Below are 14,994 nucleotides of genomic sequence, written 5' to 3' on the forward strand. Positions count from 1 at the left end.
GCAGCCAATAAGTAAATAAATAATAAAATACATGAAAAAAAAAGTAGCACTGATAGTGTCTTATTCTTTGGATTACTGTGAAAACCAATTTTGACCAAGTTCCTTGAACATCAGACACAAAATTATGAGCTCAATTCACTTTATTATCTTACACAAACCATTAGTGCCTCTCAGGCAGAAAATGCCACATCTCAGGCATCTCCAGGCATCTTCCTGCCACAAATAGGAAGGTTGAATGGGGAATTCAGTTGAATCAACAAACGTCTTTCTGATGTTAATGTCCTGTAGCAAATGCTCAGTTTCAGGGCAAATCCTTTATCTACAGATGCTAAACTAATCAATATCAATCAATTTTGATATTCAAAGCAAAGCCTATCAGTTTTGTTTAAGAGACTTTGAAGAAATGTACTATTTTAACACTCATGTTAAAATTCCATTTCCGGAAGTTCTAAAATGTTTATACTTCATTAAAATGAAGAACCTTGAGGATGGAGGAGGGAAAGGAACAAGGCATGTAGTTGTATCATCTGTCTCTCATTTCAGATTGAGTTTAGTTAAGATATTTATTCCCCTCTATATAGAGAATGATGTCTCGGTTGACATTTGCCCTTGAACTAACCTTGAAGAGACCCTCCAGTTCCAGGATCTGTTTGGTAGCGTGAAGAGGCTGCCAAATGAAGAAGGTGAACAAGGTGGTCTCAGAAGGGCTCTCTCAGCTCTAGGACTCTGGCATTCTGTGACGTCATCTATGAACGACCATGTTTGGGGGAGTTAACTCACCATAGCCAAACTCACAAGAAACTGATGCTTAAACAGAAAAGCCAGCGTATGAATGTATAGAAGGCCATGCAGTCAGGATGACCAATACAGGATATTGACATTGGACTTTCTCTCCTGGTAGATAAGTCTACTCTGGAGACCATTTGCAGATATGAACAGATTGTTGTATATTCTGAAGCTTTTTTTTTTCCCCCCCTTCAAGCACAGGTGAATTGCCCTCTTCTAATCTAGAGATTTTCATCCTGTCAATTTTCCTTTATCATAAAACTGTCCACTGTCTGTCACCACTGATTCAATTCCAGCCCTTATCATCTTGGGAAACTTACCCTTATCAGTACATATTAACAGGTTCTTTCTTTGATGTGGTATTTTATGAAAAGCTTCCCACAGGTATCTTACTTTATCAATTTGTGCTGATTCTTGCTAGTTTTTCATTTTGGGGTGGAGGAGGGATGTATCATTTCCTTACTGTGTCCTCAAGCTGTGGAGTTAGACTTCGTGTTGTTTCTGCAGGCATCTACATACTGCCTACAGCACACACTTTGTTTTAACAAGGTAAACATGTTAAATAGGATATTCTGAGAAAAAATTACACATGCTACTTTTAGCATCTATATCGTTTTTTTCTCAAATGGTATGCTTCAAATTGTAGTCTACTAAATCTGATGAGATTTTTTTTTTTTGTAAGGTTCTTTTTTTTTTCTGCTGTACGCGGGCCTCTCACTGTTGTGGCCTCTCCCATTGTGGAGCACAGGCTCTGGACGCGCAGGCTCAGTGGCCATGGCTCACGGGCCCAGCCGTTCCGCAGCATGTGGGATCCTCCCGGACCGGGGCATGAACCCGTGTCCCCTGCATCGGCAGGCGGACTCTCAACCACCGCGCCACCAGGGAAGCCCCCTCTGATGAGATTTTGATGACCATTTTACAGTCCGCCCCTCTCTTCCTACCTCTAATGTTTCACTCCCTGTTCTCGTGGATGTTAGCATGGATGAACTGCTCTGGTCCCTTTCCCATCCCCTCTCACCTGCTGAAGGACATCATTCTAATTTTTGTGTCCCCTGCATCATCAGATTTCCGCCCTCTATGGGGTCTTTTGCATCAGCTTAGAAACATGGTGTAATATTTCCCATTGTTAAAAAACACTCCTTTGTCTCCACATTACCCTCCAATTACTGGCCCATTTTTCTGCTCCCCTTTACGCCGAAACTCCTTGAAAGAGGTGTGTTCACCTCCTTCCCTCCTGTTTTCTCTTGAGCCTCTCAGCTGTGGGTCCCCAGCAGCCCCATGGAAATGCTCTTGCTGGGACCCTCAGAGGCATCACATTGTCCCCAATCCAGAGTGATCTAGTTTCAGTTCTCATCTTATTCAACCTGACAGACACTTCTGATACAATTGATCACTCCCTCTCGATACCTTTTGTCACTTGGCCTCCAGAATACCACTTTTTAAATTGTTATTTTCTTCTCTCTTGCTTCCGTCCTTTTTGCTGGTCCTATCCTGGTCCTTTCTGACCTCTGATGACCTTGAAATCTTGCAGCTCTTTAGAGTTCTGTTCTTGGACCTCTTCTTTGCTCTGTCTACACTCACAGCTGCATCTAGCTTCTTAGCTCTAAGTACCCTCTCTATCCTCGATGATTCCCCAGCGTTTCTCTCGCTCTGACCTCTCTCCTGAACCCCAGACACATGTAGGCACCTTTCTATCCATATCTCCACTTGGGTACCTAATAGACATTGAAGCTTAAATTTGTCCAAAACTGAACTCCTGATCCCATATTCCTACAAACCTGCTTCTTTCTGCTCTAGCTTCCCATTCTCAGGAATGACAGTTCCAACTGGTCACTGCTCGAGCCAAAAATGTTGAATTCATCCTTGACTTCTCTCTCCCTTTCTCTTATACTCTACATTCAGACCATCTGCAAGTCTGTTGGCTTTGACTTTCAAAATGTACCTGTAATCCGACCACCTCTTACCACCTCATTACTGCTACCCTAGTCCAAGTTGCCATCACCCCTTGTCTTGATTCCTGCCAGAATGTCCTAACTGGGATCTCCACTCTTCCCTTTACCCACCTCTGTCTATTCTTCACATCACTGCCAGTGTCCTTTCGACTCATACAGGAGATCACGTCAAAAACCGTCAGTGTCTTCCCTTCTCGTGTAGAGTTAGTGTAGTGGGATTGGCAGTGGCTTACTAGGCTCCTCATTACCCAATGCCCCACCCCCCATCAGTCTCCTCCTAGCTCCCCTTCAACGTACCAGCCTTTCCTCTATTCCTCACTTCTGCCTCAGGGCCCGTGCTCTTGCTGTCCTCTCTGCCTGGAATGTTCTTCTCCCAGGTATTTTCGTGCCTCACTACTTTCATGTCATCTCTGATCATCCCGATTAAACTAGCATCCTTCCTGCCACCCCACTCTCAGTACACAGAAGCCTACATTATTTTTATCCACAGCACTTACGGCCACAAGACACATGATACTTTTATTTGTATCTTGACTTTCCCTTCTAGAACGAAGCAAAATGAGAAAAGGGCTTTGTCTGTTTTGTTCAATTTGTCTGCCACCTGTCTAGAACAGAATATAGTTGTTGAAGGAATGAATGAACACAGGAATAACCTAGTGAAAGAACAGGAACTGTGGACTGGAGTTCTGTCTATTAAAGATGTATAACAGGATATAAATTCCATCAGCCCTCACATATATTAGTCTTGCTTTTATGATAGCCTTTCTCATCTGTAGCTTAGTAGCTAATTTTTCTTCATATTATTAAAATAACATGCTATGTTGCTTTCCTTTATTTTTTTAATCCTTGACAAAAAGAAAATTTGAATTTGTCTTGAATTACTTTTAAAGCATGTCCCAAAGTCGACTTTTCATAACTATTTTGAGCAACTGCAAATACAGCTTGTCCTGGGACATTTCTCCCTCCCTCTAGTGTGAAGATGATTTGGCTGAGAAAAGGAGGAGCAATGAGGTTCTGCGCAGGGCCATCCAAACCTACCAAGAGGTGGCCAGCCTGCCTGACGTCCCCGCAGACCTGGTGAAGCTGAGCTTGAGGCGGCGGTCAGACAGACAGCAATTTCTAGGTGAAATGGAGTAAGAATCAGTTCAGTGGCAATCAATGGCGTGCTTTTATCTGGAAAGACCTGCAGGCTGTGTATACTTTTAGAAGAGTTTAGTTACATGGAAGGAAACCTGAATTTTATAACTAATTTCAGGCAACTTCTCTGATTGTGTCAGACTGAAAGAGTAATCCTTCTTAATTACAAAGATGCACATGGTACTTTGCCGCTTACCCATCCCCCACACACGCACTTTAAGGAGGAGGCAAATGGAATTCTGAGAGGTTGGATACGTTGCCTAAGGGATCATAGCTAATAAATTAAAAGGTCTGCAGTCAAAAACTTCCTATCATGCCAAATTCTTCTTTTCTCTCTTAACGATAACCGACTGATTCATGGTGGCTGAAATCATCGGTGCAACAGTTTTTATGGAGGAATGTTAGGAGTTCTAAGCACTCTAAAAATTTTACCTGTAAGTTTTGACTCTATACTAAAGAAAATGATAGAAAAAAATTTTTTTAATCACTAAGTAAATTTGCAAATGCTTTGAAAAGAGCAGCATAAAGCATCCTTTCTAACTGACCCAGGATCCCAGTGCCAAAGGCAAGGGAGACTCCCTGTACCCTAACTTCATTATAACCAGGCCAGTGATTGGTTCTCTCTCACCTAAAATGCCATCGGTAAGCCAGGAGGGAAGAATCTAAGCTATGTGTAACCCCTAAGGTGGGTTCTCTGCTGGCTGGATAAGTTATGTAGACAAATTATCTCGATTACACTAGGAAGTGCTCATAAAAGTAATATCCAAAGTCAACTGAACTTTATATCAAGGATAAGAATTAAAGGTAGTTGTGTTGCTTTGGTAGATGAGTAAAATCTATGACAGGAGTAGAACCTAAGCGATGATTGGAAACTAGAAGAAATGGTCTTATTCTAGAAGAATGGACTTATATTCATAAGGGCCAGTCCTGGGGAAGGAAAACATACAGCACACATACAGGATGGAAAAGGCAAGGCTGGGGCTGCATGGAGGCGCTCGCCATGGGCGCAACATCAGTGTCACTGAGTTGTCCTCTCTCCTAGGGCTCTGACATGGCTTGCTTAACACTGTGGATTTTTTACAGTAATTTTAATTTTTTTTTAAATGTATAAAATATGCATCTTGATGACTGAATTTTTGGTGTCCTCTTCAACTTTGCCTCTCTTGCCTCACCCTATTCCTGGCCCAGAGGAAAGACAGCCCATCAGTAGATTTAACCTTCTTTGGAAACAGTCCTTCGGTATTTGAATATAGTCTTTCCTCCGAATGAGAATGAGACAAGTTCACTAGAGGAGGGACTCGTGTGCAGACTAGGTGGTGAAATCCCTTGCGATTCAAAGTGGGGGAGGATTTGGAGATTGGACGCCAGTCCCCACACTCCCCTCTTCCTGGTTGGCAAAGTCAGTATTCATTGCAGTGGTGCAGGGAGGCTTCCTGGAGGAGGTGGCATTTAGCTGACCTTTGAAGTTGGGCTACCATTTGAGAGGGCAGTCTTCTCAGGAGAGGAGAACTTTCAAAACAAAGTCATGGAAGCAGATGCAAACTATTACATATAGGATGGATAAACAATGTCCTACTGTATAGCGCAGGGAGCTGTATTCAGTATCCTGTGATAAACCATAATGGAAAGAATATTAAAAAAAAAAAGTGGAAGGGGCGGGGAGGACATGGCAGCAGGACGGACTCTCACCTGGGCCTTTGTCCTTCGTTGTTTATCTATTTTATATAGAGTGGTGTGTATATGTTAGCCCCAAACTCCTAGTTTATCTCCTGCCCCTTCCCCTTTGGTAACCATAAATTTGTGGTTCAACAGGGGAAGTTTAAAAGCATCAGAAAAGTGAGCCCAAGTGGGGCAGGTGGGGGAGGAGGGGTACACCATCCCAGACTGGTGAGGAACGGGGAGCGGCCCATGGGGTGAGTTGGTGGTGTTTTATGCCGAACAGTTTTTCTATTACTGGAGCGTCCAGATGCATTCGCTTATTGATGGTCCTACCATGTCTTGTCTGCTTTCAGTTTGTGGTCAACAAAGCCCTTTAGGTAATTAATTTTGTCACGTGGACTCTCATTTTGCACATTCTCCCTTATACAATTTGTCTTTCCAACTGTGGTGAGGAGTGATGACAGTTGGCTCCTGAAATCTTCAACGTGCATCCAACAGCCTTAAAAACGACTTGAAGCTGGGTTTTCATGACTCGTGTGTGCATAGGCCCCTGTCGTCCACCAGAGGGTCCCCTAATACTGGATGATGTCTCCTTTGCTCCAGGACTAGGTCATTGCTGAGAGAAGAGGACAGCATAGTACTCTTATTTGCCTGTCCTGTAGTCCTAATTTTAATTATAATAAATCAAAAATACCCCAGTAAACATTTTTCAATAAGGAACTGGTAACTAAAACTTTCTTAAGAGGGAATTTGACATAAAAGGGGAAATGTTGACAAATTTAGAAAATAGGAGTGTCTTTAAAGGATTTATAATCAGCATTATATTCAGTATCTATTTATGGGAGTGACTGATGCCTCTGCAGCTGCAGGATGAAATTCTAATAGGTACTTAGCCATCAGTATATAGAATCAGATTTAAGCTGGTCCTCAGGCTCTGTTGAGTAGTCTCTTATGATTTGTAGTCTCAATACAGAGGTGTACAGAATCTGCTTTTATTTCTATTTTTTTTTCTTTCCACCGATCAGGTCACATGAGGGGTTCCCTGCTCACTCTGCAGAAATTAGTTCAACTATTTCCTGATGATACTTCCTTAAAGAATGACCTTGGAGTGGGGTACCTCTTGATAGGAGATAATGATAGTGCCAAGAAGGTTTATGAAGAGGTAAGCAAGCAGCAATTTGCTACTAACAATTAATCAAATTATTTTGAACATGAAGTTCTTATGTTATTAGTAAATTGCATTTAATACACCTAATCACTCAATCTCTTTAAGTTAAATCAAATTTGTCTCATTATAGTTGACATACCCTAAATTTTTTTATCTCCTTTTTTTTCCACTTCATCAGAAGATTTTAAATTTTAGTTAACACTTGGTACATCAAAACCTTCAACCTATAATTGTGATTTTTTTTTTTTTTTGCGGTACACGGGCCTCTCACTGTTGTGGCCTCTCCCGTTGCGGAGTAGAGGCTCCGGACGCGCAGGCTCAGCGGCCACGGCTCACGGGCCCAGCCGCTCCGCGGCATGTAGGATCTTCCCAGACCAGGGCACGAACCCGCGTCCCCTGTATCGGCAGGCGGACTCTCAACCACTGCGCCACCAGGGAAGCCCACTTGTGATCTTTTTAAAATTTATATATTGATATTTATCAGTCCACAAGCAGCCTTTCTAAAAGTGTTCTTTATGATAGGAAAAGGAACTGAAAAACTTACGAGCTTAAACTCATGAACTTAAAAACACATAATCTTATACGTTTTTTACTAAAAGACCAAACTAGAGAGAGACTACAGAACGCAAGCCTTTTGAGCACATGGAATAAATGACTCACCTTTCAGAGGGCACTGACTGCCTGATCTTCTAGCAAGGATACCTTTAAAAGGGTGTCTGCCTTATAATGGATGCTCTAATGAATAACTGCTAAGTCGCAAGTAACTATGTAATCTAGAGAACTATGACTCCTTCAAGCAATGAGGGGCGTCGTTTGGTACGAGTTAAACAGGATACCAAATGAACTTTGAAGCTGGACCAAGTTAATGCCTCTGTAAAAGAAAGATGAACACGTTTACTCGTTATTCTTTACTTTAGGCCTCGGGATCAGTGGTTTTCAGGCTGGTGCACTTTGCATCAAAATGCAGATGTCCCTACTCAGTAGAGACGATATGAGTCCTTCTGTTTTTAAAATGCTGTCAGGTGTAGTGATTTCATACTCAGTCTCGAGACTGGGTCCACCCACAAAGTGGTGCTTTCCTCCTTTTATTGCCGTTGGTCCCATAATTGGGAATCACTGGATTTGAGTGAAATCTGAGTGAAATCGAACCCCTTTGGGTTTTGCATAGAGGAGGGATAAAATCTGACTTAGGATTTAGTGTGTCCTTTCAGGACCCACGTGGAGAATGGGTTACAGGAGAGTGGGGCTGGGGTTCAGAGGATCGGCAGTTAGGAGGCTCCTGTAAAAAGGTAGCAGAGAGATGATAGACTTGGACCAGGATGGCAGCGGTGGAGGAGGTGACAAGGAGTTTGACTCTGAATATATTGTGATGGTATCATTGGCTGGATTTGCTAGTGGATGAGGTACAGGCGCAGATGCAAGATGGAAAACACTAAAATATTGGCAGGGTGCACTGTGGACTCACCAAGAGTATGGGGTCCCTGCCCAGCACACTTACTCCTTCTGTGTAAAAGATCCCACGACTCCCTTTTCCTACTCAGGCTCAAGGATGAAGAGAAGCTGTAGGATGGTCATCTTTTCTCTACATGCGTTCAGCTCAAACCTTCTTCACCCTTCACTCTTGGTCTAAAGCAGCTTCACAAGTTGAATGTTGTTTTGGTTTCTCACTGCTAATATTTACTTTAGAGGCATTTTGCATAATTTATCTTTAATCATAGTAAATGCATACGGTAATAAACCATGATCTGATTGATATTAAATATTTACCTGGCTTTTATCACAGAATATTGGATTTGGTCACCACTTTATCCTCAGTCCTTAAAATAGTCTGGGTGTTCAAGAAATTTATGATGGATCGTGATATATTTTCAATGCAAATCTAAATTTTCTCGTAATTAAGGCAATGTATAAAGCATGTACATAAAGAAATGTATAATAACCATTTGGAGTTGACTTCAAGTAAAGCTAATTTAAAGCAGTTTTTTTTTTTTTTTTTTTTTTTTTGGTACGCGGGCCTCTCACTTTTGAGGCCTCTCCCGTTGTGGAGCACAGGCTCTGGACGCGCAGGCTCAGCGGCCATGGCTCACGGGCCCAGCCGCTCTGCGGCATGTGGGATCCTCCTGGACCGGGGCACGAACCCGTGTCCCCTGCATCGGCAGGCGGACTCCCAACCACTGCACCACCAAGGAAGCCCCCTAAAGCAGTTTTTCCTGATCACTACAAAAATACTGACGTCATGAAATTGACAGAGGTTTTGCTGATTTGCATTGTTAAAGTGATGCTTTAATGGTCATTGCCTTTTCATTCATTTCTTCATTCTTGGAGAACATTTTGAGTTGAGGGGAATTGGGGCCATTTAAGCCTAAGGTATTGCAATGAGACAAAACACTATAGCATTTTAAGCTATAACGTCATAATCCAGTCCAAGTACTGTACAGCAAAGCTAATTAAAATTTGTTTTGATGGTCATTTGTAGAATTCATAGTCCATCACAATAGCTTTTTGTTTTCTTTGAGTTTAGGTTCTGAATGTGACGCCTGATGACGGTTTTGCTAAAGTGCATTATGGCTTTATTCTGAAGGCACAGAACAAGATCGCTGAGAGCATCCCCTATCTAAAGGTAACTCCCTCCATTTTCCTCTTCTGATCCCTTTGAGTCAATTGGACACCCTTGATTATGTATTGTAGATTGATTGGCATGCACTGCTGACTCTTGTCAATGCTGAAATGTACACCCTTGGACCATGACATTCACAGACAGTGTGGACCTTCAGCATAGTCAAGAGTATCAGAGGTAGAAGTACCAACTATGTGAGCAGAGATTATTTGGAAAAACTTTTATGAAGAAATTCCTAAAACTGCAGTTGTTATTAGTTGATAAAATATTTTAAAATATGGACAATGTGTTAACTGTTACTTTTACAATTTAATTATACATTGAAATGACTTTGAACAGGGCTTATGGAAACCTTTACAAAGCAAGGTAACAAATGCAGACTGAATAGGTCAAATCCCCAAGAGCCTGATAGCCTTAAAGACTCAGATTAAAATATGCTATCATTTTTTTCTCACATAAAAATTGAAGTTCACCAGAATCACATTTCGTCTGGCTCAGGGGTCTCCAACAGAACTTACTGCCACAAAGGAAATGGTCTTTATTTGTATCCTCTAATATGGTAGCCACTAGCCACACGTGACTGTTGAGCATCTAAAATGTGGCTGGTGTGACTGAGGAGCTGAATTTTTTATTTTAATTGTAATTTGAATAGTAACACTAGCTACTAGCTACCATATCAGCCAGGTAGCTGATTGACTACTTGTGAACTTTAAGTAGTACTTTTGTGATCCACCTTTGTGATCTCTTTCTTTCACATGACTTTGATCCGAGATCCCAAATAGCAACCCACTGATTGCAAGTAGCTTGCATGTTCTATTTGGCCAGCATAATAGTTTTAAAAACAATCTTAATTGCTTGCCTTAGTTGAAAATCTGAACATTTTATATAATCATGCAGATTTCTGGTGTCTCTGGAAAGTTCACATGTGGCCCACATCTCAGCACAGGAGCTGAGCAATGGTGTCCCCTTGAGGTGGGCATGCACCCCTCAGTCTGTCTTGGCTGTCACTGGGCCTCTGCAACCTGCCTGTTCCCTACCATAACCCTGTGGGCATGTGGGTTTTTCTGATTTAAAGTGTTCCCCTTAGATTTCCTTTCATATAATAAGGACCTAACAGTACTCTCCTGGCTCAGAGGTGAGGAAGTGGAGGGCAGGGTTGGTTAGTTAATGAGCAAAGGGGCGTTTATTTGAGTGTCAGTCAGTCAGGAGCCGAGATCACAGCTCTCCTCTCATGAGTGATGCTTCTGTTCCGTGCTATTTTCCAACATTATGCAAATAAAATTTCTTCTGAGTAAAAGATAACGGGCTCCTTGTGAAGAGGCCTCAAAGATGCAGTTTTTTAGACATTTAAATACGTTGTATCCTCATCCTTCTTTTACTTTTCTAAATTCATTCTCTTGCTTTAATATTTTCTCTCTTTCTGATTTTTACATAAATTTAAATTTCAGTTCTTTTGTGGACAGTGGGGATGGAAATCAGCTGAGTGTTTTAGGATAGGAGGTGTTTAATAAAATTAAAGATTCCAACTGGCTTTAACCCTGTTGTATGTTCTGTCAAAGATTTCATTGAAAAGTGAGGACACATTTGTTTTGAGTGGAAAAAAAATATTATTTGCAGTTGGGTCTCTATCATTTCAAACATCTATGAGCAACTAACCATTTTGGTTCAGGGATAAAAAAGCCTCTAGATGACATATGGTCAGATTTGGAGAGCAAAATAAGTGTGATAGAAACTTGGACAAAGAAATCCTTTGAGATATTGAAATACGATTGCTCCTGCGGACACAGTTCACAAAGTGTCATACTGATTTTGTGGGGTATTCCACTGTTAATTGATGATGAATATATTGTTAAGTTGAAATTTATCACCTCCTTTTGGCTTTGCATTGTAAATGTTGACCAGTAACCTAATTGCCAAACTTTAATATTGAGGTGATTTTCTGATTCTTAGAAAACATTAAGTAAATCAATGAATTAAATCTGGTATTTAATTCTTTCATAAATACTGACACTGTCCTTTCTACAGGAAGGAATAGAATCTGGGGATCCTGGCACTGATGATGGGCGATTTTATTTCCACCTGGGGGATGCCATGCAAAGAGTTGGAAACAAAGAGGTAATGCATTCGTGAACTTTTTGTTCTCTTTAACAGAAGATAGAGGAAGGGGAAAGTATTTCTATGAGAGAGTTACAATTGAAAAAAATGTGTTAAGCGTAAACTTTTGAAGGTGGTGATTTAAACTTTTTGTAACAACCTAACAATTCTTACTAAATCCTATAAAGAATTTTGGGGATTTGACTTTTATAATTTCTTTCAAGGAAGTATCTGAATAATCATGAGTAGCCTGTAAATTAGTGTGCCTGTGTGTATGTCTGCGTGTGTATCTATAGAGATAGATATTGCCTTGAAAAAATATTTTTAAAATTATGAAATGAAGAGATGTGTTTGAAATATTGAGAATATTTTTGAGATAATTTTACAGTTTGCCTAGATTTATTTTTATTTTATTTTGGAATTTTAAAAGTAGTTATTTTTAGAATGAAGTCTTTATTCAACTGATTCCTAAGCACAGTGAACCCAGTAGTTAATTGTGTAATTTACCTTCCAAAATATTTAATGCCAAGTTGAAGATGAATACCTATAGCTATGATAATGACTGCTATTGACACAGAAAATATAGTAGCTAAAGCAAATCACATGTTTTCTTTGTGATTATTCCTTTTTTTCTGAGTACAGTGTCAGCTTCTTTAAACATAACATTTGGTCATTAATCATGACATCATACAATGTAAATTCCCAAACTCTCACCATCCACTGTGGTTCACACAACACTGCTGGGCTGTCCTTCACCATCGCATGGCTCTAGGCTGGGCTGTCCTTAGAGTCGGGGATCAAAGGCTGTAGTGAGTCCTTGGCTTTTTGTAACCATGCATTCCATATATGTAATAAAGTGACATCTAAGGATAACATAGCTTCGGGTTTCTAAAATTAATAAGAACATGGGGCCATTTGGACAATTGAGGGTTCATTGGAGCAAGGGGTTTTGTGATGGGGTAATTGCCGGCTAGTGACAGGAACCAATTTCGGGTAACAGAAATTTGGATAATTGACACTGTTTTCTTTATACATTTCTGTGTATCTATACCTTTCCCCCTCTGACCTACCAGTCAATCAACTGGAATAGAATGAGAAATTAGAGGCAAAGAGAAAGAAGGGAGAAGAAATTGCTGATTAGTACTCACTTTTGTGTTCCTTCATTCTTTTAAGATGTAAATGCCTGGTACCTCCTTTGAATGAGAGCGATAAGAAAGATTTTGCTACAGTGTCTAACACTTGATAAGTGTTCATATGTGATGGCTCTAAATGTAATTGTCACTAATTAATTTACCTTTTAACATCTCATGGTCCAGGACAAAGGCAGATAAAAGAAGTCTGTGATTTATTCTCACATCTTAGATGAAAACAGCCCTTACTTCAAGGGCAAAGAATTCACTACTACACATCGTTAGGGGCTTGGGATTTGAACCTATGGGATTGTTCTATCAGCTTAATTATCATCAAGACGCAAAGAACAGCACAGTTCTTGAATTTAAATGCTCACAAAGATTCATCCTTATAGGAGAGACAAGCCTATAGAAATCCCACGTTAGCATATTCTCCATATTAGATGTTGAGTCTGAGTGGACTCCCGCGCTCTGAGTTTTCATACCGGGAAGCAACCCTCCTTCATGCTCTTAAGCTCTGCTCCAGGCATGAAAAGAGAAGCAAACCCACAGCCTCTGTGCTGCAGAAGCTGACAATAAAGTTGTTTTGACTTTTCTCACGGGATCATTTCGTATGGGCAGGAAGTGGGAGAAAGACCAATCGTGATACTCTCGTAGCAATTCAGCCTCAGCTTTTCCCAGAATTTCTGTAACTCCCAAATCCACATTTGAGCTCCCGTCTCCTACTCAGAGTCCACAATCTACTGCCTGCCTAGTTTCTCCACACGATGCCGCAGTGACAACTCACTTGTTCTCCTCTAAAGGACGTTTCCTCCTGGGTTCTGGCTCTCGTTGGATGGTGTTGCCAGCTCCCAGGATCCAGACTTGAGTCAGCTTAGCTCCGCCCTTTCCTGTGACAAGCCCCCTCTTCACTCCAGTCCGGCCAGGCCAGTCAGCTTCTTCGGAGGTCTGGCGTCCATCTCATCTTCCCTCTTGCTTGGCCGGTGTTCTCATTCCAGCCTTTGTTACTGTCCACCTCTGTGATGGCTGCAAGAACCTGGCTGTCATTTCCTGATTTAGTCTTACTTTCTTCCAGGCATCTTGGGCTCAAGAACCCCATGGTGCAAAATAGAAATAAAGCCCTCTTCCCAAACGATGGCATTCATGGTTCTCCCAGGCCAGTGGAACCACCTGTTCTCATCACAAGTGTGTGTCCCATGTCCCACTGTGCACCATGCCCCAGGCAGAACAGGCTCTGGCTGGGGTCACGTACCACGGGCCCCAAACGTGGCCTGGGCTTTTCTGAGTTAGACTCTCTTGACATACTATTTCTGTGTAGTTATGTAGTGAGTGTGTGTGTGTGTGTGTGTGTGTGTGTGTGTGTGTGTGTGTAAACTATACCTGGCATTAATTTGAAGTATAGTAGACATTGATATAGACCATATTTAACAAGGTGCCCAGCTATGCTTTCTGTCTATTTTAGTATTCCTGTAAAGAGGACATTTTCAGAGGATTCTAACAACTTGATCATGGATTTTCTAACAACTTTTATTGTGAGGTAGTCCAGATGTTAAAAAAAAAAAAAAAAAGTCTGGCTGAATTCATTGGGTCCCCTATATAATTGAAGGTATTGTTGAAAATGATTTTTTTTAATTTCGAATATATCATTTCACAGTTTTGTTTCTCTAAAAGTTAAATGGCAGAGGGTATAAAACCAAGGGCCCTGTTTGATGCACTTTGAGTGTCAGAAAAGCTCTTATGGGCAGTTAAACATGCCCCCGTAAGCAAAGTCTCTTGCCCAGACATTCAGCCTGGTGAGTGTTAAGGCCAAGACTGAAATCTAAGACTTGTAACTCCTGAACTAGAGTTATAAGTTTTTCTATAATATGTATATTAATATAATATGATAATAATATATTTTCCTATAAGAATTTTTCTCACTACTCTAACAATATGCCCAGTCCTTAAAATGAATTGCTGATGATTAAAAATCTAATGGACTGTAAGAGTTTCCAAAAATCATCTGTTGTAATTAATAATGTTGTTTAACACTGAAGATTACAGGGAACAAGACCCTAAATTTAAATTGGACAAAAATAACTGAAATAGTCAGTTTAATTTCAAAGGTAAAATGCTATATTTTTTGAAATCAATGAACCGTGAGCCGTTTTTAAAGAAATTACTTTATGGTTACCACTTACATGTATTTCAAGGAAAACATAAGTGATTAGTATATACATTCTTAATTTGAGATATTATTGAGAAAGATAATTAAGTAAGAAGATCCCTTGTGATAGTTTTTTTTTTTTTTTAATGATACAAAGATAGAAGGAAAGAGGAATAAATTGCCAATAAATTGCCCTGGGTGATAATCCAATATATTTAGTCTTTTTAAATCTCAGATCGAGCATTTGTAAAATGGAACTATTTGGGGTTATTGGAAAGATCAAATGAAATTACGCATGCGCAAGC

The 14,994-nt window shown here is 40.6% G+C and overlaps 1 protein-coding gene across 7 annotated transcripts in view; it reads left to right on the forward strand.

The window, feature by feature from the left end:
• The window catches only part of ASPH (aspartate beta-hydroxylase), a 386,751-nt gene that overhangs the window by 153,782 nt on the left and 217,975 nt on the right, over positions 1-14,994 (forward strand). For all 7 annotated transcript variants that reach the window (XR_003437357.1, XR_003437358.1, XM_027128024.1 and 4 more), the window contains 4 exons: positions 3,711-3,861; positions 6,560-6,696; positions 9,224-9,322; positions 11,345-11,434. Coding sequence is in view for 5 of the 7 variants with exons in the window: in XM_027128024.1 (XP_026983825.1) it covers positions 3,711-3,861; positions 6,560-6,696; positions 9,224-9,322; positions 11,345-11,434 (477 nt within the window). In the remaining 2 variants the exon portion in view is untranslated. The remainder of the gene's footprint in view (positions 1-3,710; positions 3,862-6,559; positions 6,697-9,223; positions 9,323-11,344; positions 11,435-14,994) is intronic.

Source organism: Aethalodelphis obliquidens, unplaced genomic scaffold (genome assembly GCF_003676395.1).
Source record: "Aethalodelphis obliquidens isolate GAN/ISIS:26980383/991018 unplaced genomic scaffold, ASM367639v1 scaffold33, whole genome shotgun sequence".
In the NCBI taxonomy this organism is placed as follows: domain Eukaryota; kingdom Metazoa; phylum Chordata; class Mammalia; order Artiodactyla; family Delphinidae; genus Aethalodelphis; species Aethalodelphis obliquidens.